The sequence below is a fragment of the Asterias amurensis genome, chromosome 17, assembly GCF_032118995.1.
Source record: "Asterias amurensis chromosome 17, ASM3211899v1".
NCBI classification, from domain to species: domain Eukaryota; kingdom Metazoa; phylum Echinodermata; class Asteroidea; order Forcipulatida; family Asteriidae; genus Asterias; species Asterias amurensis.
Window position 1 is genome coordinate 13335856 of NC_092664.1, and position 26064 is coordinate 13361919.

The 26064-nt window shown below is 38.0% G+C and overlaps 2 protein-coding genes across 2 annotated transcripts; one reads left to right on the forward strand and one right to left on the reverse strand.

Annotated features, from left to right (window-relative positions):
* Positions 1–142: 142 nt before the first annotated feature.
* On the forward strand, positions 143–10966 carry LOC139950166 (survival of motor neuron-related-splicing factor 30-like). Its single transcript, XM_071948792.1, has 7 exons — positions 143–220; positions 1086–1151; positions 1480–1628; positions 2703–2790; positions 3578–3669; positions 4151–4277; positions 4858–10966. Exons 1-7 carry the CDS (start codon positions 167–169, stop codon positions 5005–5007), a joined length of 726 nt encoding a protein of 241 aa, XP_071804893.1. The 5' UTR covers positions 143–166; the 3' UTR covers positions 5008–10966.
* Positions 7622–25826, reverse strand: LOC139950167 (ras-related protein Rab-32-like). The gene is made up of 6 exons (XM_071948794.1): positions 25477–25826; positions 17323–17448; positions 16689–16767; positions 15773–15954; positions 14173–14316; positions 7622–11600 (listed from the first exon to the last, which is right to left on the reverse strand). The coding sequence occupies exons 1-6, from the start codon at positions 25477–25479 to the stop codon at positions 11487–11489; spliced, it is 648 nt and encodes a 215-aa protein (XP_071804895.1). The 5' UTR covers positions 25480–25826; the 3' UTR covers positions 7622–11486.
* Positions 25827–26064: the final 238 nt, after the last annotated feature.

Here is a 26064-nt window from a genome sequence, read left to right on the forward strand (position 1 = left end):
GTGGGCACCTGTTGCAACAATGTAAACTTTTTAGAGTTTTGGCCAGAGGTACCACCAGTTTCTGCGCTTAGCAAGTTTTGATGGAAAACTGCTTTTTGCTGAAAGTTTACTCTAGAGGGCGCCATTTACAAGTTATTAGATTTACAACAAACAACAGCATAGCAAAATGGCAGAAGATTATTCGGCGAATTTACTCACTTACAGAGCCCAACTCCAACAGGTAAATATCACATTTTTCTGCTTCTTTCACTTAAAGATATTGGTGTTTGGGTTTTCCTGAAGATGTTGTGTTTTATTTGATTGTAATCTAGTTAATTTTGAGTGATTTGTGTGATGACGTTTTGTTCGGTTTATTTTGCTTAAAAATTATGCACTGTCCATTGGAATAGTAAGACAACTCGACCTGCCTGAATTGAGACTAGAAAGTCTCGTTTATATTCTTGATGTATAGGATTTTACTTGAGTATTCAAAGTTAGTTGTAGTAATTTTCTCCCAATTTAATATAATCCATCAAGACAAGAAGTGACCATTTATTAATTGTTGTTGTGTTTATTATCAAACAAAAATTTAAAATATGGAGCACAGTCACAGACATTGTCACATGAAATTGAAATAGAATAGATAGACAGTTTTTGACTCTTTGATGAATTGATCTTTATGTCTCTAAATGTGTTGTTTTCATTTGTTAATTCAAACAACATTTATTTCCATGTCACAGAAAGACAAGCATACAGAAGTTCATGCAGAAAAAAACAGTATCAATGTAGACCAAGTAACTGGGGCGCTGTACTCCTTTTTTCGAAATGTTGACATTCTCGGTCGTGCTAGTTCGAAAAAAGGAGTACAGCGCCCCAGTTACTGGGTCTACATTTCTGCTATTTTCTGCATGAACTTCTGTATGCTTGTCTTTCTGTGATATGGAAATAAATATTGTATGTATGAATGAATAAATGAAAGTGAAACAACAAATTTAGAGACATAAAAATCAATTCATAACCTTTTCATTGCCACAGACTGACAGTGACAGAAATCATTCATCGTTATCAAATTATCTCATTTAAATCAAACATTCATTTTCCAACAGGTTGAGGCTGCATTGACAAACGATCCTGAAAATGAAGAACTAACTAAGCTGAAAGCAGATTTACAGGTAGGATAGTACAACATCTTACAAAAATTCCAGTGGATAAATGTAAAAAAAGTTTGAGTCTGATCACAAAAATAGCCACATGATAGGTTTTCACATGGTAGGGGAATCCACAAGATCACACAGAACTTGTAGCTCAGAATCTTTACAAGAACAGAATCAAAATGAGAAGGCACGAGAATCAAAATGAGAATGTGGTTTTCTCATCTGAACTGTTTTATCAGAACAAAACACTAAAAGAAGATTTATCTCGTCTGTTTTATGGGTGATACTTAAATTGATCTCAGACGCTCTGTTTGGCAGTCTCTTTAACAGTACTTTCTGTTCACAGGATGTGATAGACTTAACAACAGACTTAGTACAAGCAGCACCAGGATCGAGTGAACCTCAAGAAGAGGAAACAGCCGACCCCGCCGCCGATGAAATCACCAGATGGAATGTTGGTGATAGGTGTGAAGCCATATACAGTGTAGATGGACTGTAAGTACGAGACTTTGTGTATTAATACAGTCACGGAATAACACAGAGATCGTGGGGTGTCGTGGCCGAGTGGATAAGAGCACCGAACTCAAGCTCTGATGCTTCTGTTCAGCAGAGTGTGGGTTCGGATCCAGGTCGTGACACTTGTGTCCCTGAGCAAGGCACTTAACTATAATTGCTTCTCTCCACCCAGGGGTAAATGGGTACCTGTGAGGGCAGAGATGGTTCTTGTGATTGGTTTAGCCATGTAGCGCATATAATTGTTGCACAGGCTGTATACTCCCCAGTGAGCTGAGATGGTTTAAGGAATGATTTAAGGCCCAGTGACCAGGGGTAATAATGTCGGAAGCGCTTTGAGACACCCCGTGAAAAAGCGCTATATAAAAACCGTGTATTATTATTATTATTATCTCTGTTTAGTAATATCAATAGATATACATATAGTGGGGTGTCATGGCCGAGCGGTTAAGATCATCGAATTCAAATTCTAGTGGTTAAGTCATCAGAGTTGTGGTTACGAATCCCGGTCGTGGTACTTGTGTCCTTGAGCAAGACGTTTTAGTCTAAATGCTTCTCTCCACCCGGGAGTGTAAATGGGTACCTGTGAGAGTAGAGGTTGATAATGTGTTTGAAAAAGCCTTCCGAGCGTATGGGCTGTATACTCCACAGGGAGATGAGAAAGATTATGGAATTTTATTGGCCCAATGACCAGGTATTCGCTCTCAAACAGGAAGCCAGTGAAGAGATTTTATACATTTGTTATATCATAAGATGTCTTGTATCGTCTTGTATCACACCACAAATTGTTAATTACAATCTTCACGCGGGGGGTTGGTTTCACAAAGAAAGTCCTAACTTAGGATTAGGCTAAGGAGCTATTAAAACGAGTTCGTCCTAACTCGAGATAAGACTAATTTTAGCTCTTTATTAAATATACCCCTGATTTGATAATTATTCCTAGGGGTGTCATACTGTCATTTAAGACATAATTGTTCACTATTATCTCAGAGTATAATTTGTTAAGATTGAAATTAATTGTTTGTTTGTTTGTTTGTTTGTTTCTCTTCCCTTTAGGTACTACCAATGTACAATAGATGAGGTTCACAACGACAGCACAGTTACTGTAACATTTGACGAGTACGAAAACACAGAAATAGTTCCCGTAAGTTGACAAGTAACCTTAGGTTGGCGGAAAACCAATTTCCTTAGGTTTAACTTGCCGTTGTTTATACTGTCTTGTCAGTTCAACAAGGTCATCTCCTAAATTAGCCTTTATGTGTCCATTCTCGGTGGACAGTGTTGTGGGCGGGCCTGCTCAGCTGTCGATTTCACAAAACTTTTCCTAACTTGAAACTAATCTTAGGAGTCCCAACCCTGCACTGTAGCATGCAGACCTTAAGATTAATCCTAAGTTAGGACGAGTTACTCGTCCTAACTCGAGATAAGACGAGTCCTAACTCTTTGCGAAATCGACGGCAGGACTTATAATTTTTGCTCAGCACTCTGAGCAAAATACATTGTGCGCCATAATATGAACATTTTGGAAACCTGGTATTATGCCTGCACTCCTGTGTGCTTTGTGTTTGAAAGGGCAAGGGCACCAAGGCATTTTCTCCTTGGGAAAGGGCACCCTATGAGGAAATAGGTAACTTCTACTTGATCATTTCCAGGGCACCAAGGCACTAACCAGGGGGCACGAAGGCAAGTGTCAGGCCAGTGCCTGAAGCTCGCACTTCAGCAATAAGGGTCCCATAATTCAACATGAATAATTTTGTTGATCCGCTCGCCCTTGGTGGACGTAAAAAGAAGAAGATTTATAGCCCTCCACTAAAATTGGTCTAGCTACAACTTACATAATTCTTATTACTCTTCAGGTACAAACAAACTGCTTGTGTCTCAATTGATGGAATATTGTTCAAGAAATCTCTACAAATCTTTTCAATTGACAGATTTCCAAGTTAAAACAGACTGAAGAAACAGAGAGCAGTAATAAGAGGACGAGTGAGGAGGCTGGCTTAAGTAACTCCAAACCACTATCAAAGTAAGTTGCGCATTAGTTTGTAATCAATTACCTGAATATTAAGCAGGGTCCAGTTTCAGAAATTGACAAAATTGCTTAACAATTTTTCTGCTAAGCAGAAATGAGCAGGATACCAGTCAATAATTATGCTTGTGACATGGTAGTTTGTTTATTCTGGTAACTTTTCTCAGATTGTGGATACCTCAAAAATGCGACCAAGAATTAAATGAAATTTTTTCATGTTTATTTTATTTTATTTTATTCAACATCCAACAGTGCTAGCGCCAATTACAGGATGGATAAAAATATTAAATACTATAAAAAAAGGAAAACAGTTAGTTTCATTGTAAATAGGAATTAGACAATCAAACGGTTCCAAAAACCAAGTGTTTATTCTGACTTTAAGTGACATTTACAGTTCTTGTTAAGTGTTGTCTTTTTCTTTCTTCTTGTTAAGTGTTGTCTTTTTCTTTCTTAAAATATACTTGACTTGTTCTTGAAGGAAAGAGCTTCAGGCTAAGCAGAGAGAATACAAGAAAAAAAAGACACAAAAGAAGATCGATCGTCAGAAACATATGGAACAGAAACACGAAGAGCAAAAGAACAGCTGGCTCAACTTCAGCAGTAAGGTAAAGAGATAGTAGTTTCCTTAAAGGGTCTGGGTACACGTTTGGTAACTACCTAAAACAAATATTAACTTAAAAGCTGACTTGGAAACAAGCTTTGGAGAGCTGTCGATAGTATAAAACATTGTGGGAAATGACTCCCTCTGAAGTAACGTAGTTTTTGAGGAAGAGAAAATTTCTCACAAAAATATTAAACGACTTGTAGCTAGAAGTCTTTTATTCCTATCTGAAAGCAGACAAATTCGTCCAACAAGGGTGGTTTTTCTTGCATCATTTTCTCGCAACTTCGATGACCAATTGAGCCCAAATTTTCACAGGCTCATTAATTTATGCTTATGATGGGATACACCAGTATTAAAGAACACTGGTCTTTGACAATTACCAAACGTGTCCAGTGCCTTTGACGGGTCTGGGTACTTTTTGTAGGACACAAAACACAATGTCCACAGATTTACCTCAACTTCGTCTCGGTAAAATTATCAAGAACCAGGCCTCGTTGGGTTTAAACCACTAGTTGAAAACCTCTTCACCACACATTGATTCCCTTATTTCTATTACTCCTTTTTTGTTTTGCACCTGACAGGCAATCAAGAGCAAGAAAGGCATGACAAAGAAGAGTATCTTTGCCTCACCAGAAAGCACCTCAGGAAAGGTTGGAATCGGAACGTGTGGCGTAGGTGGTGCCCCCATGACAAAGTTTGACCGCCCAAAACACAACGTTGTCAGGAAATAACACATGGATTGACGCTAGCTTGAACTAAATGCCTTTCAGAACTGTAGAGGAGAATCACAATATTCTTTGGTTATGATGAGGACTGGTTTATTTATTAACGACACTGTGCGTTACCTCACTAGAGAGACACCCAGACTAAGAAAGAAACTTGCTGAATCATCAAGTAGTTGTGGGTCTGGACTGGTTTCCTGTCGTAACTCGTTACCTGCAATGACAAGAACCAGCGATGCCGTTGTATACATTGACATGTGTTTTACTGTAAATGTACATCCATAGAACAATGTTTTTTAGACTGGTCTCCTGTCCTAACCAGCAAGGATAAAGACAGGTATTGCCTTTACAGAACCAGCGAAATCATTGGATACAAGTATGTGTATTACAGTACATGTACATCCATATAATGATGTTTTTATATGTAAACAAGTCTGTAGAATTTGCCTGCCAAATGAATGCGAGATCAACAGTACATCTGCACCACGTGACGGTCAATATATTGTCATTGGCTTGTCTCCAATTTTGTGGCTACGGCTACAAATGTTGACAAGGGTGTTGCTAAGGACATTCTAGATACTCCCAACACATGATGAAGTGGAAATCTAGCAGTAGCCGTAGCTGTAGCCGTAGCTGTAGCCGCTAATTCGGGTATGGCCTTTAGAGGCAACAAGAGGCTTGAAATAGTCTGGGCCCTTAGATGTATCATTGGATTGATCATAACGTGCTACGTAACGAATACAGGGAATCTTACTACTATTGGCCGATGGTCCAGTCCATTTTTATTACCACCAGAGGGAAAAAGTCAGTGACTTTTTTTTATCTTCTTTATGTAATTGCTTTATTGTAATAATTAAAATTGTTTGTTGATGTGTATCGTACAGATTCAATCTTTTGCACTTGACAAGTTTCATTGGAAGGTCCTGCGGAATATTGATTTGGTCTTTTCACATTTTAATTGCTTACCCAAGGAAACTCCTAGGCACTTTCTGGGTATAGGATCGGGATTAAGGGGTAGGATTAAGGAGGATTTTACCCTCGGGGTGACAAGTTCCCAGGAAAAGTTTGAAATAACATGGGGTGGCGTTGAGGTTTAAGTTCCCTTGGAACTACTGGGTTCCCCCCCTGAAAATTGGTTATGTGTTTTGGCTAGGGTCCCTCCCGTTAGCCTTTTTGAAATATGGGGGCAGGCCTTGAATTTTTTTTTCTTGAAGGGGCACAGCAAATTCCTTTGAAATTTGTATTTAAACTTTGCAAAGGGCACCACAGCAAAAGCAAAGGGCACCACGGCAATTGCTGTGGTCTTTGCTGGGCAGGTCTGCCCAGGTCTCAAAATGTTTTGCTGTGCACTCTGAGCAAAATACAGTGTGCGCCATAACATGAACAGTTTGGAAACTCCAGACTCAAAACTCCAGGGCCCAATTTCATAGAGCTGCTAAGCACATAAATTTGCTAAGCGTGGAATTTCTTCCTATGATAAAAACAGGATTACCATCCAAATTTCCATGTGACACTCGGGATAAGCTAACAACAGCTGAATACGAGTAACAAGCAATATGCAACGAATAGAAATTTGGTTGGTAATCCTGTTTTTATCAAAGAAGAAAGTTCATGCTAAGCAAATTTTTGTGCTTAGCAGCTCTATGAAATTGGGCCCTGGTTGGTTTGATCACACCCAATGGAGGTAGAAATTTCTACCTCGTGATCGCAACTGTCTGCAATCCTGTATAAACAGTAAACATCCCTAGCAACTGATCCATGATACCAATCTGATCGAAAACTCGCACTGGAAAATTAAACTCAACAGTTTCTGTACAGTAGTCACTAAGATTGGGTAAACTTTGAAATTCAATAAAACAAGACAAATCATAACAACTTGATATTTATGTTTCTTTAATGATTAAATTCTGTGAATAGCGTTGTAATTCCATTGTTAAATATTTAAGATTTTTAACAATCAAATTAAAGATAAATAAAACGGCGTATTTTAAAAAGTTATTAGTTGGTCCACACAAAGATTAATATAAATGCATGTTTGAGCAAAGTACCAGGCAAGCTACATGTCTTTATAATCAATGGCAACCCTTTTGAGAAATATTATTGCGCTGTAAAAGCCCCGATTTTTTATGATAGATATTTTTTTCTGAAGAAATGCACATAATTAGTTTTTTAAAAGATATTTATATTTTTTTCTGAAAAAGAAGATTGCGTTAAAGAAATGGACATTAGTTTTTTGGAAGAGTTGGAACATTTTCTAAAAGGTTTTTATCAGTTAACTCCCAAGGGCCCATCATGGATCTGCTTACTGTAAGTTACTGTAAATAGTCTGCGCTTACGGAAGCAGGGTATTCCGCGCTTTAGGAAGGGTATTTCACGGGTTAGTGACTCCACGTTACTAGGCATTCTTCGCTTACACAGATAGTACAGAATACTGGCACTTGCACCTTATTGGAGAATGGTAATAATAAGCACAGAATTTGGTGCTAAGCAGAGCCATGGAATTTGGCCCCACTGATCTAGCTCATTTTTGGGGCTCTCCGCAATGGCACCCATGACCACGGGTCAGCAAGTGTCCATTTCCTTACATGGGCATTTACATGGATCATTGCTGTACCATGATGTAAAAAAAAAAACCTTTCCCAGCATGGGTGACCCTCCTGCACTATATCAAGAAATACTTATCAAACTAAACTTGGCAAACTATTATCACAGTACATGTTTAAAGCATGGGGCGTCCGATTTACTTCGTTTCAAAATGGGGTTTTATAATGATAACTCTCTACCACTACTTTAAAACACAATCAACTCAATCTAAATTTAGCTAATCAAGTGACACATATTATACAAAATAAATTTACACACACTTGGATGAACTACAGCACCATTGAAAGAGATCATATATTTTAAAATATTGGAATGAGCTCGAAAGTCGGTCATTGCAACTGCGGCAAGAACACAACGCCTTCAAATCTCATGTGTTTACCGAAGAATCCATTTGAAATTATGCACCAATTATTAGTGCATCACACTCAATATATTCCTTCAACCAATGTAAATTACAGCTGAAAAGAAGCGCGCACCGAGTATATAACTTTTCAGCTGTGTGATGCGTCACAAAATCAGACAGCACACCATGGTCTGGATCAGACTTGTGGACAAGTCGTTAAATGTCTGTCATGTGATGAAAGGGTTTCGACTCTCTCTGCAATTTCCGCGGCACTGGCGGTATTCTCGTGAGACTGCTGGCCCCAGTCTCATTTTGGGTGCGTTTGTTTAGCTTCCCCTGGGTCTACCCCGCAGTGCTCACTAGGGTGAGCCCCCTGACAAGAGCTAAACGAACGACCACTCACTGCTCTCGTAGTGACGTCGTTTACCTGGGGCAAGCTCCTAAGTGACCCACTCCACAAGCAGGGCACTGGGGGCTGACCTGGGTGAGCCCCTTGAATGATGTCAAAAGCTATTCGAACGCACCAGGGGCAGACCGGGGATGACCCAGGAAAGCTAAACGAACGCACCCTAAATGGGGGAGTAGTCGTCAGCCAGCAGCTCCTCGCGAGAGCAGTGATCTTGTTAGAGCAGTATTTGATCGTGGAGACATGAATCGTTTTACTACCTTCAAGACTTGACTATCACCTCAACAAACCATTAACGACTTGTCCAAAAGTATAGGCCTGGACCCAAGCTATGAAGTCCGACCCAAAACCCTAGCCAAGGTCTGGGAAACGCTAACTTATTCCATCACAGATAAGGCCATAGTGCCTGTTAAACCTTGGTATCAACTTGCACAGTTCGGTAAAATCTCATAATAGGAGACTTTTTAGGCGCTGGCAGCAGACCAATCGTCTCCGAGCAAGAACGCATTCTCAGCACTCCCAGCTAACTTATTCCATCACAGATAAGGCCATAGTGCCTGCTGAACCTTGGTATCAACTTGCACAGTTCGGTAAGATCTTTCATAGTAGGAGACTTTTTAGGCGCTGGCAGCAGACCAATCGTCTCCGAGCAATAGCGCGCATTCTCAGCATTCTCAGCTAACTTGTTTCATCATAGATGCCTGCTGAACCTTAATATCAACTTGCACCGTTAGGCAAGATCTCATAGTGGAGACGTTTGAGATGCTGGCAGCAGCAGACCAATCGGTTCCCGAGCACGAGCGCGCATTCTCAGTATTATGCTCAGCATTGCGCTAATCACTGACACTTTACTCTCGAGGTCTCAGGTTCAACTCCCGCTCTATCAATTTTCTTTGTTCAACCCCGAACCAAAGTTTACCCAGTAAGTTTCCCCCATGGGTTCAATACTTAATCAATACTTCTCTCGTCGTCATGCAAAAATATTTACAAAACTAGATCTGCTGTAATCATTTATATTTATCACTAGCTTTAGAGCAATTTATGTCAAAAATGCATTTAAATATAAATTATTAATTCATTTGAGATTAGACCTCACATCATGATTACATACATTTGTCTTTTTATAAAAGTATAGAAATTAGATTTCAAAAGTGACAATGAGATAGAAGTTTGATATTAATGTATACGAAAAATAATTTTAAAAATCAATCCAAATATTCCATCAGAGCTTGCCTTCCAGCAGCTGCCTGTAATCTGAAATTGGTCTCATTACTGTCTAAAAATGTTTGTTTGTTCAAGCGCCTTAATTTGGTACCTTATTGGTAGATCACAAGCTAAATAAGACTTTACAATACAAGAAGGCTCCATTGAAGTCGAAAATGCAATCAAATTTTCTCCATGTAATTACACACAATACTGAATGAATGTATATGGCACAATGATACCAGGGTTTGCTCATCTGGAGGTTGCTAGACAAAAGCTTGCCCGAACAATTTAACAAAGCAACTATCAATATACATTGTAGTCTGAGGAATTTTAAGTAGAAGCTTGACACTGAGCAAGCCACTGCACCAGCAAATCTCACAAGTAGAAGGCTTTGGGCCCTAGAGTCACCGCACTAGTGGAAGTGTCGTGGCTGAGCGGTTAACAGCACTGAATTCAAACTCTGGTGTTTCTGATCAGCAGAGTGTGGGTTCGTATCCCCAACCGTGACACTTGTGTCCTAAAGCAAGACCCTTAACCATTGCTTCGTCCTTCAGATGGGACGTAAAGCTGTTGGTCCTATGTGTTGTGTTACACATGTAAAAGAACCCAGTGCAATTATTGAAAAGAGAAGGGGTTCGCCCCGGTGTTCCTGGCTGTGGCTGCTTAATGCGCCGTAGCACCTTGTAAACCCTCATAAGGTGCTACATAATTGGGTCTCAGAATTCATCACTGCAATAACCTATCTTTCTTTGTATATACTCAGCGCCTTGAGTACCTTGTTCAGTATAAATGCGCTATATAAAACTTCCATACAATTATTATTATTATTAATACAAGAATCAAGGTCTGAAAGTAGTCATTATTTCTGGAAGAGCACAAACAAAGAAAATCAACCTAACACAATGGAAAATATGTGTTACTCATAAAATATAAAACAAAACCACATTTTCGATGTTGTACAACTAAAAACTGCCCCCGCAGACCATGCCTCATATTTAAATGCAAATTCATCAATTTCAATTAACAACTCATTCATTCAGGAAAAAAATGCAAGAAAAAAAAGGAATGTCTTTATTATGTAAAACTGATAATTTATTCTGACAAAGGAGTATGTTAAGTTTCTTGATCAGTATCCTCTATTGTAAATTACAACCTGTTTATATACAAAGAATCCTCAATATTCATGATTCTCGCATATATTTACATGATTATGTAAATTATCAAATTCGCATAGTGTGAAGTGGCTTGGGGTTCAGTGTAGAAAGTCAATGTCATCAAATTAAAACTGTAAAACGCTTACAGAGTGAGGTTTATTGAAGTAAAATGAATGAGTATGACTGATTCATATGAAAGAATCAAAGGCACTGGACACTATTGGTAACTACTCAAAGTAATTTTTAGCATAAAAACTTACTTTGTGACAAGTAATGGAGAGCTGTTGATAGTATAAAACATTGTGAGAAACAGCTCCCTCTGAAGTAACACAGTTTCTGAGAAAGAGATAATTTCTCACTCAAATACTGAAAGACCTCAGGCCTGAAGCCTTTTTTAAGTACATCTAAAAGCAAAGAAACTTTTCTTTCACCATGCCCTTGCAACTTAGATGACCAATTGAGCTCAAATTTTTACAGGTTTGTTATTTTATGCATATGTTGGGATACACCAAGTGAGAATACTGGTCTTTGGCAATGACAAATAGTGTCCAGTGTCTTTAATCCAGGTCTTAGGACGAGTTAAGTTCCGTATCGATAGACGTTAGGACGCATTGAACCCATCCAAAGTTAGGATGGGTTACTCGTCCTAACTCGAGATAGGATTAAATCGGCTGCAGTGCCTTGAAGTTAAGATCTTCCTTAGTTAGGGCAGGCTGGAGTCATAAGGAGGGAGGTGGGATGGGATTAAGAAAGGAAAGTTTCTCAGACATCATCGTCAGCAGCATGATCCTTTGCCTTCTTGTTCACCGTCTTGATTTGAATCTATCGCAAAGCCGTCTGCGTCACTTTCTTTATCGTCGTGGTCGATGGTTTTGTCATTTGCAAGGATCTGCGAAGAAAAAAAGTATGAAGTTATATCAAAGATTGATCTGAAATTGAAGCAAACAACAAAACCCCTGGGGCATTTCACATTAATAATCAATAATGTCATAAAAATGTATAACAAAGATAGATAGATAGATAGATAAAATGGTTTATTAAAAAAAATTCCTCGCAGCACAAAGGCTGAATTACAAAAAATAAAAAATATTATAAATTGATATTAAATAACAGATGAAAAGTACTCAATAAATAAAGCTACAATTTTACATTTCAAATCATTGCACATTGAAATTAAAATTGAAACTATTTACTCATTTAAAAAACTGAAGGAACCTCAGCGAGTAATTTTTTCAAGGGAAACTTTCTACCATCATTATCTTGAAACCATGTGTAAATCTGTGGACATTTGTGTTTTGTGTTGTACCAAAAAACCCAAACCCTTTAAAGGCAGTGGACACTATTGGTAATTATCAAAGACTAGCCTTCACAGTTGGTGTATCTCAACATATGCATAAAATAACAAACCTGTGAAAATTTGAGCTCAATCGGTCATCGAACTTGCGAGATAACAATGAAAAAAAAAAACACCCTTGTCACACGAAGTTGTGTGCGTTAAGATGGTTGATTTTGAGACCTCAAGTTCTAAATCTGAGGTCTCAAAATCAAATTCATGGAAAATTACTTCTTTTTTGAAAACTACGTCACTTCAGAGGGAGCTGTTTCTCACAATGCTTTATACGATCATCCTCTCCCCATTACTTGTCACCAAGAAAGGTTTTATGCTAATAATTATTTTGAGTAATTACCAACAGTGTCCACTGCCTTTAAGGCATATTAATCCAGAGAGCGTAGGTTCAAATCCGGCTCTAATCAATTTTTGAAAAAAAACTATTGCAAGAGAGCAATCCTGCCAATATGCCTGCCTGAGTTCTTCAGGCATGATATTTGGCCCCTCATTCATTCATTCATTCATTCATTCATTCATTCATTCATTCATTCATTCATTCATTCATTCATTCTTACAACATTGATTTCCATATCACAGAAAGACGCAAATACAGAAGTGCATTCAGAAAATAGACAATTATATTAAAGGCAGTGGACACTATTGGTAATTACTCAAAATAATTATTGGCATAAAACCTTACTTGGTAAAGAGTAATGGGGAGAGGTTGATAGTATAAAACATTGTGAGAAACAGCTCCCTCTGAAGTGACGTAGTTTTGGAGAATGAAGTGATTTTCCAGGAATTTGATTTCGAGACCTCAAGTTTAGAACTTGAGGTCTCAAAATCAAGCATCTGAAAGCACACAACTTCGTGTGACAAGGGTGTTTTTTTCTTTCATAGTTATCTCGCAACTCCGACAACCGATTTTCACAGGTTTGTTATTTTATGCATAAGTTGAGATACACCAAGTGAGAAGACTGGTCGTTGACAATTACCAATAGTGTCCACTGGCTTTAAGTAAACTAACAAAAGAGGCATACAAAATGGCCATATAATAAACAAGAACTAAAGAGGGAGTGATATGGGGGCAAATCCCAGGACAGAAAGACAGACAAAAAACTGAACAACAAAAATTAAAAAAAAATAGCAAAAATAAATAAACAATTGTGTAGAGCAGGGGTTGGTAAAAAGAGAGAAACAAAACAGACCAAGAATGGAAAACATTTAAAGCCATTGGACACTTTCTGAACAGAACAAAAATTAAAATTTCACAGATTTACAAATATCTTACAGGGTTTACTGAAGGTAATGGTGAAAGACTTCCCTTAAAATATTATTCCATGAAATGCTTTACTTTTTGAGAAAACGTTAAAACAATGATCAATTCTAGATATCGAGAATAACAGATTTATTTTAAACACACGTCATGACATGGCGAAACGTGCGAATACAAGGGTGGGTTTTCCCATTATTTTCTCCCGACTCCGGTGACCGATTGAGCCTAAATTTTCACACGTTTATTTTATATATAAATCGTGATACACAAATTGTGGGCTTTTGGACAATACTGTTTAGCGATGTTTTGCGATTGCTTTAAAGCCATTGGACCCTTTCTGTGCAGAAAAAAAAAAAAGTTCACAGATTTACAAATAATTTACAGGGTTTACAGAAGGTAATGGTGAAAGACTTCTCTTGAAATATTAGTCCATGAAATGCTTTACTTTTTGAGAAAATGGTAAAACAATATCAATTCTCATTAGCGAGAATTACGGATTTATTTTAAACACATGTCATGACATGGCGAAATGTGCGAATACAAGGGTGGGTTTTCCCATTATTTTCTCCCGACTCCGATGACCGATTGAGCTTAAAGTTTCACACATTTGTTATTTTATATATAAATCATGATACACAAATTGTTGGCTTTTGGACAATACTGTTCAGCGATGTTTTGCGATTGCTTTAAGTGAGAATATAAACAAACATTTGACTGAGATAGGCTGACCTACACTTTTACAAATGGTAAAAGTTTTGATAGGGTTTCAGGCTATTGTAAAACAATTTCCAATTTTTTTCTGAGAACAGCAAAAATGGGAAATCCAATTGAAGAAGGTTTATGTCTGGTTCTTACCGCTGTGACTAGGAATCTAGCGCTCTCATCGATGTTAATATTCTCTTTAGCCGAGGTCTCAAACCATCCGATGAATCCTTTATCTTTACAATATTCATCCATCTGTGCGCTGTTGTTAACCAATCCTTCCTTAGCTTGGTCACACTGTCAACAAGAAATAATAATAGAAATAACAATAGGTCATTCTTATATAGCGCATTTCAGAATTAAAGGAAATATCAATGCGCTCAACAACAAAAATACATGCTTACGTTTAATTACTGAGAGTGGTAATAATAATAATAACTAGAAATTAAGAGTTCGTAAAATTAATACAATGGGGTTTCGCTGGGAAAAGTACATTCAACATCAACATTTTATACTGAAAATTAATAAGATATTTAAATATATAAATTTAGTCGTAACTTTAACATAACTCTTATTAAATAATTATTATTTGAGCTTCTAGTTTGAACTGGAAGAAAAGCTGTATGATGGCCAAGGATAAAATCAACCACTCACTCTAGTTACTTATTTCAAACAGACACAAAGATAATTATTTTATCTGAATAATAATAATGATAATACCAGACACTAATTTAGTGCATAATGCAGGAGTCCCTATGCACAACACAAAGTACAAAACAATGAAATTAGAAAATATATAAAGCACTTTATTACAAAAATATAGAATCAAACAAATGGGTCTTTAAAAGTCCCTTGAAAATCTGAAGAGTCAGCTTTGCAAATTGAACTGGCAATTTATTCCATATGAGTATATAACGAACAAATCTGCGCACAAAATTCATGCCTAAATTAAACCTATATGGAATTCGGCTGGAAAGAAAAATCAGATGGAAAGAAAAATTAAAAGAAAAGAAAAATTAGAAGGAAGAAAAATGTTGAGGAAAACAAAGGTGATTTTTGACTGAGAGCCGTAACCCTCAATAATAATACAAACAATTATAAAGAACATTTCCCAAATGGTTGCAAAGCACTGAGAATAAGAATAATAGTTTAAGACAGGTACAATGCAATGATCCGGAACCTCAAAATGAAAAAAGTTAGGACTTCCAGGTTTAAACCTGATTCATACTTTCAGCGAAATGCTTCGAGAGAAGTGAATTTTCTTGCATCACAATTGGAAAAACACAAAATCCACAAAAATCCACAAAATTAAGGCGCTCAAGGCGTAGTGTTTCTATTTAGTAACACCACTGGTATAATCCAATCAGCCTACATCACGGACATGCTCCAAATAAGTTCTCAACAGAGATGACTTCGATCATCAGCCTCCTATTCACCAAACTTTGTTGAGCCTAGAACCCATTGTGTCTCTTTTGCCGATAGATCATTTTCTGTATACCCAGAATCTGGAACAAACTTCCACAATACATCAGAGATACCACCTCACTGCATACATTCAAGACACTCCTGAAAGCTCACCTGTTTCAGGAGGTGTATCATCAATAACGTTTCTCCTGTTTGTGCTCATACACCAGCGCCGTAGAGCAAACTTTCTATTTTTGCGCTTTATAAATTTCTTTTGATTGACTGATTGATTGATTGATTGATTGATTGATTAATTGATTATTGATTGATTGATTGAACTTTATTTTACCTTATTGGCCAGTAAGACCACTGGTATATTGGTACCGTTAGCCAACTGAACTTTACTGTCCAAATCATGTTTCCATTTTGCTACTGCTTCAAACGTCGACACTCTCGTGACATCAAATACGATAAATGCTCCAACCGCCTCCTTGTAATATACTCTCGTCATGTTACCAAACCTCTCCTGACCTGGGTAGAGATTAAGAGTTCAAAGGTCACGGGTTAAATCTTGATAAAGATACAAGTTAATGGTTTTAAAATTATTAGAATGTTTTTTAAATATTAAGAACAAATTAATTTTGTTTTTTCCCTTACACAGAGATTGTCCGGTAGATAGAGGCAGTAGATAGAGGCAATTTGAATCCTATGTTTTAGCGGCGGGTACCAAGCAATTTCGGTGGCCTAGTCGGTAAGACACTGCTCTAGAATTGCAAGAGTCGTGGGTTCAAATCCCACCTGAGAAATGTACAAAGGACTAAATAGTACTTGCGAGTACAACCATGAATATAGTATCTCTTTTGAGGGATTGTTGGCCCTGAAAAGAGCCGGTTTGGTCTCGACATTTCGAACAGTATACTCAGCTCATCTTTAGGGGAATGCTGGATTACTGGTGGTGGTTGGTGCTCAAGCCATACATAAGCTCAACCACCACCAGCAGTCTCCTGAAGACGAGCAGAGTATACTCTTCGAAGCGTCGAGTCCAAACCGGCTCTTTTCAGAACCAAACACTCCCTCAGAAGAGATTTTACACATGGTTTACAATTTAGTACTTCTTATCCTTCACACAATGCAAAGCTTCAAACACCATTTAAAATATACCTTGAGCCTAAAGATCATAATTAGTCTTTGTATAATTCAAAGCTTGAGATCCTGACTGCCCTCTCAAGATTCAATTTGACATTAGGAATGACCTTTGACCTTACCGGCAATATCCCATAACTGTAACCTGATGAGTGTGTCTGCATCCCAGTTGATGACCTTCAGGGCGAAATCCACACCAATCTGAAGGGAAGGTGTTTCAGGAAATATACTCTACCACATTAAAAACACACACACACACAAGTACATATAGTTGAATTCAACACATAAAAGTGAAACCAAAAAGCACCCTCAGCGACCACAACGGAGGCAATTTATTGACCATACACTGTAGCTGTCTTTTACTCACCAAAAAAACAGTGACTTTATCGTCCATGTGGCATGTCCCTTTCTACAAGGGGTCTATACGAGGCTTATGACAGGCCTATATAATAACTTCTTCTGAACTTATAGATGTAAAGGCACTGGACACATTTGGGTAATTGTCAAAGACCAGTATTCTCACTTAGTGTACAATCCAAAGATATGCATAAAATAACAAATCTGTGAAAATTTGAACTCAAATTGGACATCGGAGTTGCAAAAGAATAATGAAAGAAAAAACACCCTTGTTGCATAAAATTGTGTGCTTTCAGTTGCCTAATAACTGCATTCTGTACAACTTCTTCAAAGTTTATAAATTTTCTAGGAATAACATGGCTGCCGATCTTCTTATAGCTGTATAAAAACAAAGGATACAGTCGCTCTGTAGTGTTGAGAGAAGAATTGATGGACGTATCTTTTAATAACGCTCGTTTTGCCGACCCCTAAATCTCCAATCACCAACACTTTGTATAAATGCTCTCTCTTTTCTCCTGTGGCCGTCTGAAACAAATCAAAAAAAGATATATAATTACTTTATTATACTTCTGTAAATTAGTACTGAAATGGCGTGTTGTTGCCATGCGGTTTAATAAGAGCACTGTATAAAGCTCAGGGCCCTAATTTCATAGAACTGCATTTTATAAGAACTAAGCTTGGGCGATATCGATTTATTTTATTCACGATATATCGCCGACAATATATCGTGATATGCGATATAATCGCGATTAATAAAATTTGACATCATCAGTCTTAAAACTCCAAGTGAAAGTTGTAGAAGAGACAGTCATAGCATAAGAGAGGTGTTCTAATGACCTATTCTTCTGGTTTTACTCCAAACCTATGGGGTGCAAGATGTCTCAGCTAGCAAATACATTGCGATATTTAATCGATATATCGATATATCGTGATTATCGCGATATATCGCGATATATCGATATTTCGATTAAAACCAAATCCATCCGATATCGAAATCGTGTCCAAATTAATATCGCGATATTCGATAATATCGTAGTATCGCCCAAGCTTGATAAGCACAAAAAGTTGCTAACACAACAAAATAATGCTTACCAGAATAAGGTTACCAGCAAACTACCATGTCACATATAATTGTTGACTGGTATCCTGCTCATTTCAAATTGGTAAGCATTATTTTCTGCTTTAAAAGCAACCCTACAAAATCAGGCTCAGGAGTGTTGATTCGAGACCCTGCAGCCGATTTCACAAAATGCTAAGATTGATCCTATCTCCTAACTCGTCGTAACTTAGGATTAATCTTAAGGTCTGCATGCTACAGTGCAGGGTTGAGACTCGTCCTAAGTCCTAAGATTAGTCTTAAGTTAGGTAGAGTTTGGTGAAATCGACGGCTGGTGTGGTAACTGTGTCCTCCAGCGAGACTTCATTATAATTTTGTCGTCCTTCAGATAGGATACTAAAGCCATGAACATAACATAAAAATGACGATAAACAAGATACTCAAAGTAACCCCAAACACCCCCCTTGTGTCACATGATGGTGAGGTTACTAAAGCCCTTTTCACATTACAGAGTAATTTCCTGAGTGAACCCCACCGCCACCCCAGCAACTGTTCTCACTATCCCAATTGGAACTCCCAGGAGTACGGTACTATTTCCTAGAAATATGATGGGCGTTTCACACTAACGACCAAACCCTAGGAAAATGTGGTTAAAGGCAGTGGACACTATTGGTAATTACTCAAAATAATTATTGGCATAAAACCTTACTTGGAACTGAGTAATGGGGAGAGACTAATGGTATAAAACATTGTGAGAAACAGCTCCCTCTGAAGTGACCTAGTTTTGGAGAAAGAAGCAATTTTCCACGAATTTGATTTCGAGACCTCAAGTTTAGAACTTGAGGTCTCGAAATCAAGCATCTGAAAGCACACAACTTCGTGTGACAAGGGTGTTTTTTCTTTCATAGTTATCTTGCAACTCCGACGACCAATCGAGCTCAAATTTTTACACCAAGTGAGAAGACTGCTCTTTGACAATTACCAATAGTGTCCACTGCCTTTAACATGTCAGACTGATGCTGTGGACGTAAAAGTTGGAGTAAGTTTAACCCACTTTTGTTCTCACTAGCTTGTTTTACCCAGGAAAACATTTTACCCTTGGGTTAACTCTCCTAACCCTACCCCTGAGCAGGTTTATTTTTTTCCTGGGAATGGAATTTCCTGAGAAGTGTGAAAAGGGCTATAGTTTGAGCACTGTAGAGTATCGGAGTATCAGACTTATAGTCTTATACACATGACACATTGATCATCCCAACCCAAACCTTTAAACACACATGAATTTTTGGTCATTAGTTAGTGCTGATGATCCAGGAGGATTTAAGCTTCGATTTAAAACTGGGAATCATGGTTTGACTAAAATTCAATCGGTGCTGAAAGAAAACACCCCCCCCTTCTCCCTGGTTGCCCCTTCATCTTCATTAAAAGTCTTGTTGTTGTTGTTGTTGTTGTGTTGTTTTTTTTTGGGGGGGGGGTGATACTTCTTGAAAAAAAGGAAAAATTGTGTTGTTACATGTAGAGAATAGACCTAATGTAGGTGTTATATGTAGTTGCTAAATCAAGCACTTGTTAATTTTTTTTTTTTACTAAACTCCTCTGAAATCAACCCAGGTTTTTGGGACTTACACTATGTGTACAAAACATATTTTCTAAAAACGTGTTTCCAATTCTAAGAGGTGTCTGGTACATTGTTGTACATTGTCCCTACACAATGCCTCGCCTGGTCACAAGTGAATGATCAATCTGAACTCTTCAGACTGAATCCATTTGCTATTTTGCAGTAAAATACGCCCTTGTGGTCATATTGTCAGCTTTCAAAGAAAAGTTGTTTCGTTATCACGGTTCATTAGAGATGTCAGACACCCATACACAATTCTGAATGAAATATGGAGCCAAGTCTTTCCTGATCTGGGCCCAATTATTTATTGCAAAAACTAGCTACAAAAATTGAAAGCGCTCAGAATACTACAAGATTTTAACTTAATGGTAGTTCTGCTACAGGTTCACATGTAAGCAGAACAAATGTTTTTCAGAATAAGGTTACCAGCCAAAATACCATGTCAACGTGAACAGTTTGTGTCATGTAAGTTGCGAGATAATAATGAAAGAAAAAACACCCTTGTCACACGAAGTTGTGTACTTTCAGATGTTTGACTTCGAGACCTCAAATTCTAAACTTGAGGTCTCAAAATCAAATTTGTGGAAAATTACTTCTTTCTTGAAAACTACGTCACTTCAGAGGAAGCCGTTTCTCACAATGTTTTATACTATCAACCTCTCCCCTTTACTTGTTACCAAGTAAGGTTTTAAGCTAATAATTATTTTGAGTAATTACCAATAGTGTCCACTGCCTTTAACAGTAGATGGTTGAGGTAACCTGACATGCATTCATAATAATAATAACGTATGCATAAAGAGCGCTCCTGCACAGGGTACAACAGCACTTTTACAAGAAACAGAACAATAAGCAAATAAATAAAGGCACTAGTTACGAGAAAACAGTTTGTCTTAAAGCAATCAACCATTGAACAGGAAAGTCTAGAGATGTTTCTTGAAAACTTCAAGTGACTCAGTTGAACAAGTGTGTATCTTAATATAGAACCCCTCACCCTTTAACACCATAATTTAAAATTCTTGGTGTCTATTGTTTGTTATGTCTTTACTTATTTCTCCAGGTGAAAACAAATGACATGCTTTTTAATAAATGACAATTATTACAAATCTTGAATCTTCATGTTCTATTCTCTAATGAATTCTGGTGGATGTTTTACTTATTTTTAGTGTGTTTATTTCTGTCCTTTTAATCTGTGTCACTTTGTAAAAACAGTTTTTAACTACCAGTTGTTTAATTCTTTTGTGCAAATGGGAACTAAATTTCTGTGTAAATTATGATGCAGAAAATAAAACATTCTAATTCTTATTCTAATTCTTATACCTGATAAATGGTACAAGTTTGTAGGTCAGAACAAATTTTGGAAATACCCCACTCTAACCTTTTACCTGGAAAACTCCTTCCTTCAAAATATTGAATGATCAAACACAGAGATTGTTTCAAGTGTGAACTTTGAACTTTAAAGACAACACTTACATCTAGTCAAACACAGGACAAAGTACAATAGTTTGGCTAAAGATTATCGACACACTGTCACACACTACCGTTTTCTGTGTACTCTGACACAAGATAAATTGATTATACAAGTTAACGCAGTGCAAATATTGTAAATATCACAGATGGATAATTTTAAACTTTTGACTTCTGACTTTTGTACTGTGGAGGACTGTAGATTTAGGCCTACATTCCCAGCATTATATAGAAGGGGAAAAAAGTGCGTTTGAGGCATTGCATGGTGAGGTATTGCTGTTTATTCAGTTTGCGCTAGCACAATGTGTATACTTTGCTCTGAGATTTTGTAAAAAGAAGTGTCGCAAACGAAAAATTACATTTGCGACTTTCTAGCAACTTTACAAGGCTCCGATTTTGAGCCTCCGTAACGTTACGTTTTACAAAATTCCAGACAGCAATAAATTCAATTCCCTTTTTACTACATACTCATCTGAAACTTTATCAACACACATTGCATTCTTTCTACAACATTTTTTGACCCCAAAAATTTCTTTTCTATCGGAATGCGAAGAAAGCTTACTAAATACTAAGTTACACGGTGCATAATATAAGTTTATGTACTATTTGTGTATATGAGAGCACCAAGCTCTTCAAAAGGATCTTGACACCCTACAGCAATAGGCTGAAACATAGAACATGAAGTTTAACAAAGACAAATGCCACACCATATGCCTCGCTTTGCTACGTAAAACCATAAACACTGAGTTACCATCTCGGTGGTAGTGCTCTTACTACAGTTTCTGAACATCCCTATCTTGGCCTAACTCTTACAAGTAACTTGGCAATCCCATATAGACATTATATCTGCAAAAGCTAACAGGATGCTGGGACTTATCAGAGTAACCTCAGAGGCTGCTCCCAGAAGCTATGGCAACAAGCGTATCTTTCTCTTGTCCGTCTACATCTTGAATACTGCAGCACAGTTTGGACCCCGCACACCAAGAAAAACATCACCAAAATAGAAAAAACCAGCGCCAAGCTGCCAGATTCATCTTCAACAACTACCACAGCAGGGACAGCATCTCCAAAATGATAGATGATCTTCAATGGGACTCTCTGGGAAAATGCAGACAGGCTGCTAGTCACTCCTTGATAGTACAAGATCAGCCTTCAGCTAGTAGTCATCAATCCAACTCAATACCTCATACCCATGGTTCCAAGCACGTCATACCAGCACGTCTCCAGCTCTACAAATATTCATTTTTCCCACGAAGAGTCTTATGGTGGAATGCCCTCCCCAGCCAGATTCTTGAGCTCCCGTCCATCAGGGTCTTTAAGGGGATGGTTGGAGCAAACATTTAGCTACCTCCCAACACTTGCACCATGTACAATAAAATGCACCTGCAACACTTGGCACCGCACATAGGCAGCTATCCTTGGCGTTTACATCCTGACTGAAGGACTATGCCAAGTACCGATGTAGAAGTAGAAGTAGAAGGAGGGAAGATTTCAAGAAGTCAGCAATTACCAAGCACTCTAACATCACAGACCACGCGGTGGTCTGTCGGGCGGTGCACCGAGTAGACTCGGATGCTGCAGCCATCGATTTCACCAAACTCTTCCTAACTCAGGATTACATGTAATCTTAGGACTTGGGATGAGTTAAGTTCCGTATCAGAAGACGTTGGACACATTGAACCCATCCTAGGTTAGGACGAGTATCCTAAGTTATTAAGTTAATTCCAGATAGGATTAATCCTAGCGTTTCGTGAAATCGGCTGCAGAACTCATCCCTCTCATCCAGGCATGGCACCCCAGACTGATCAGAGAGGTCATCGACACAGTTCCTCAAGACAAAGTCTTTCACATTGTGATTTTGCTCCCAATCTTTCTGACTAATGGGTCTCCTATATGCACAGGGGTCGATTTTCACGAAGAACTTAGGAATTAGGACTATTCCTAGGAGATATTAAAAACTTATGGCTAATCCTAAGTTAGTACGAGTAGGCCTAACTCATCCTAACTCGAGATAAGACTAGAGTCTTAACTCTTTGTGAAAGCCACCCAAGGGAAGTCACATCCCCTCCTCATTCAGGTTCAGACGTGTCATCTATAGCTCAGTGTACCCTCAGGTTTCCTCACCACACTCCCTGTGCTTATCACCAAATGATTCAGTTCAGTGAGCACACAGTACACTCCCTACCTAGTTTAGGCTTCAGTTCAGTGAGCACACACTCCCTACTTAGTTTAGGCTTCAGTTCTAGTTCCTGCCTGCACGCTTCATAGAGCTAAGCCCAACTTATCCTGTTCCTCTTCCCACCTTCGCCCAGCATTGAGCCAAACCAAACTACCAGTTCATCTCCAAGGCAGTACTTAAAGCCATAAGACACTTTCGGTAAACAGTATTGTCCAAAGGCCCACACTTCATGTATCACAACTTATATATAAAATAACAAACCTGTGAAAATTTAGGCTCAATCGGTCATCGGAGTCGGGAGAAAATAACGAGAAAACCCACCCTTGTTTCCGCACCTTCCGCCTTTAAACTGCAATTCTCGCTATCGAGAATTGATATTGTTTTAATGTTTTCGCAAAAAGTAAAGCATTTCATGGAACAATATTTCAGGGGAAGTCGTTCACCATTACCTTCTGTAAACCCCTGTAAATTATTTGTAAATCTGTGACCTTTTTTCTTTTCTTTTCTGTACCGAAAGTGTCCAATGGCTTAAGCAAGCCACTGGCATCCTCCTGAAGATGATCAGAGATTACGGATCAAAATGATGAGTTGCCAACCATCGGGCATCGATTCTTATCAGAACCAACACTACTCATATTTTACCTGAATGGAGTGGGGCCTGGGACAAGGGCTGGACCTTGTGTAAAGACGGTCTTCCCGGAGCGCATAACAACGTAAACCACCTGATTACCTGATCTTATAACTTTTTAATATAAATTTATTACTTTTTAATGTTTTTATGTAATTTATTTTAAAACATAATTTAAAAACATAGCCTAAAAAATTATTGAAAAGTTTCCGTATGGCGCCACCACTTTTTCATTCGATATGAAAAGATGAGTGAAAAAGTAGTGGTGCCATACGGAAAAATATCTAAACTTATAATAACAAATAATATGCTCAACCTGTAATTGGCACTATTTTAGTTGAACTTTAAAGTTATACACATATTTGTAGTACTAGTACGTAGTAGTACTAGTACGTAGTAGTACTTAAAAAAAATCACAATTTTCAGCCTTATCCATTTTACTAGCCTTTACTAGCCTTAAGGCCCGGTCATACAGGCCCCGATAACGAGAACGAAAACGAGAACCATAAAAATGCACGCCCTCGATTGGTTGAATGAGCGTGGGCGTATTCTGCGTGAAGCATTTCAACCAATCGAGGGCATGCATTTTTATCGATTAAAAAATTATTGAAAAGTTTTCGTATGGCGCCACCACTTTTTCATTCGATATGAAAAGATGAGTGAAAAAGTGGTGATGCCATACGGAAAAATATCCAAACTTATAATTACAAATAATATGCTCAACCTGTAATTGGCACTATTTTAGTTGAACTTTAAAGTTATACACATATTTGTAGTACTAGTACGTAGTAGTACTTAAAAAAATCACAATTTTCAGCCTTATCCATTTTACTAGCCTTTACTAGCCTTAAGGCCCGGTCACACAGGCCCCGATAACGAGAACGAAAACGATAACGATAAAAATGCACGCCCTCGATTGGTTGAATGAGCGTGGGCGTATTCTGCGTGAAGCATTTCAACCAATCGAGGGCGTGCATTTTTATCGATTAAAAAATTATTGAAAAGTTTTCGTATGGCGCCACCACTTTTTCATTCGATATGAAAAGATGAGTGAAAAAGTGGTGATGCCATACGGAAAAATATCTAAACTTATAATAACAAATAATATGCTCAACCTGTAATTGGCACTATTTTAGTTGAACTTTAAAGTTATACACTTGTAGTTGTAGTACTAGTAATAGTAGTACTTAAAAAAAATCACAATTTTCAGCCTTATCTATTTTACTAGCCTTTACTAGCCTTAAGGCCCGGTCACACAGGCCCCGATAACGAGAACGAAAACGAGAACGATAAAAATGCACGCCCTCGATTGGTTGAATGAGCGTGGGCGTATTCTGCGTGGGGCATTTCAACCAATCGAGGGCGTGCATTTTTATCGTTATCGTTCTCGGGGCCTGTGTGATCGGGCCTTTACCCATTTAAATTTAATTAAATATTAAATAATACAGGCCTGAAGTTGACTAAACTTAAAAACATTGCACAGTAAATACATAAAGATAAACTTAAAAGTCCCAAACAGGTGCACATACGTGCAAAAGTGATACTGATACAAACTCGGTTGAAGAAAAGCTAAACATTTTGTCAGTCACAATTTATTCACAACAACTCACCATTTTCTGTTTCGTCCTTGAAAGTTCTGCAATGTGGGCTGTGGTCCAAAACTCTATTTATGGTCCAACCTTCTCAACACAGACGGTGCTAACTAAACTACTAAATCTACCGACGAGTCGAGGGTCGCTCAAAATTCCACAAAAACACCAGCAAAAACCATATGCAGTAACCAAAACCAAACTAACTAAAAAATCCAGATAATAATAAGTAACTTGGCACCCGCATAGCGGTATTTGCAGTATCAATTGCAGAATCAACGTTTAATTAGTTTCATTATTCTGGTAAACTTTGACGAGCGGTCTTGGCAAACACTACCGCACACACAAACTTTGATCACATGAAATAAATTAAAGTAAAGGGTAAACCCATTGGATCATCATGTGATGACAATTTGTTATCCCTGGTATCCATCCAATGTAATGATTAAAGAACACACTGTGCAAGGACACCCGCTAACAAAAAGATCTGGGTATGGCCTCTATTTTTCACTTGATTAGTTGGGCGGGGCCAGACTAACTCACTTTTTAATCAATAGACTAGCCAAAACGGGGGAAATTAATGAACATCATCTTTGGCTAGTCTATGTA

Bases quoted from the DNA above. Each gene is read 5' to 3' on its own strand.
- LOC139950166 (XM_071948792.1), top strand. From the start codon at position 167: ATGGCAGAAGATTATTCGGCGAATTTACTCACTTACAGAGCCCAACTC. The intron at 1,629-2,702 runs GTAAGTACGAGA...TCTTCCCTTTAG, and splicing joins ATATACAGTGTAGATGGACT to GTACTACCAATGTACAATAG. The intron at 2,791-3,577 runs GTAAGTTGACAA...TTCAATTGACAG, and splicing joins AAAACACAGAAATAGTTCCC to ATTTCCAAGTTAAAACAGAC.
- LOC139950167 (XM_071948794.1), bottom strand. The intron at 16,768-17,322 runs GTATCCTTTGTT...CCTTCCCTTCAG, and splicing joins CTCAACACTACAGAGCGACT to ATTGGTGTGGATTTCGCCCT. The intron at 14,317-15,772 runs GTAAAATAAAGT...TCTTGTTGACAG, and splicing joins TGGTCTTACTGGCCAATAAG to TGTGACCAAGCTAAGGAAGG.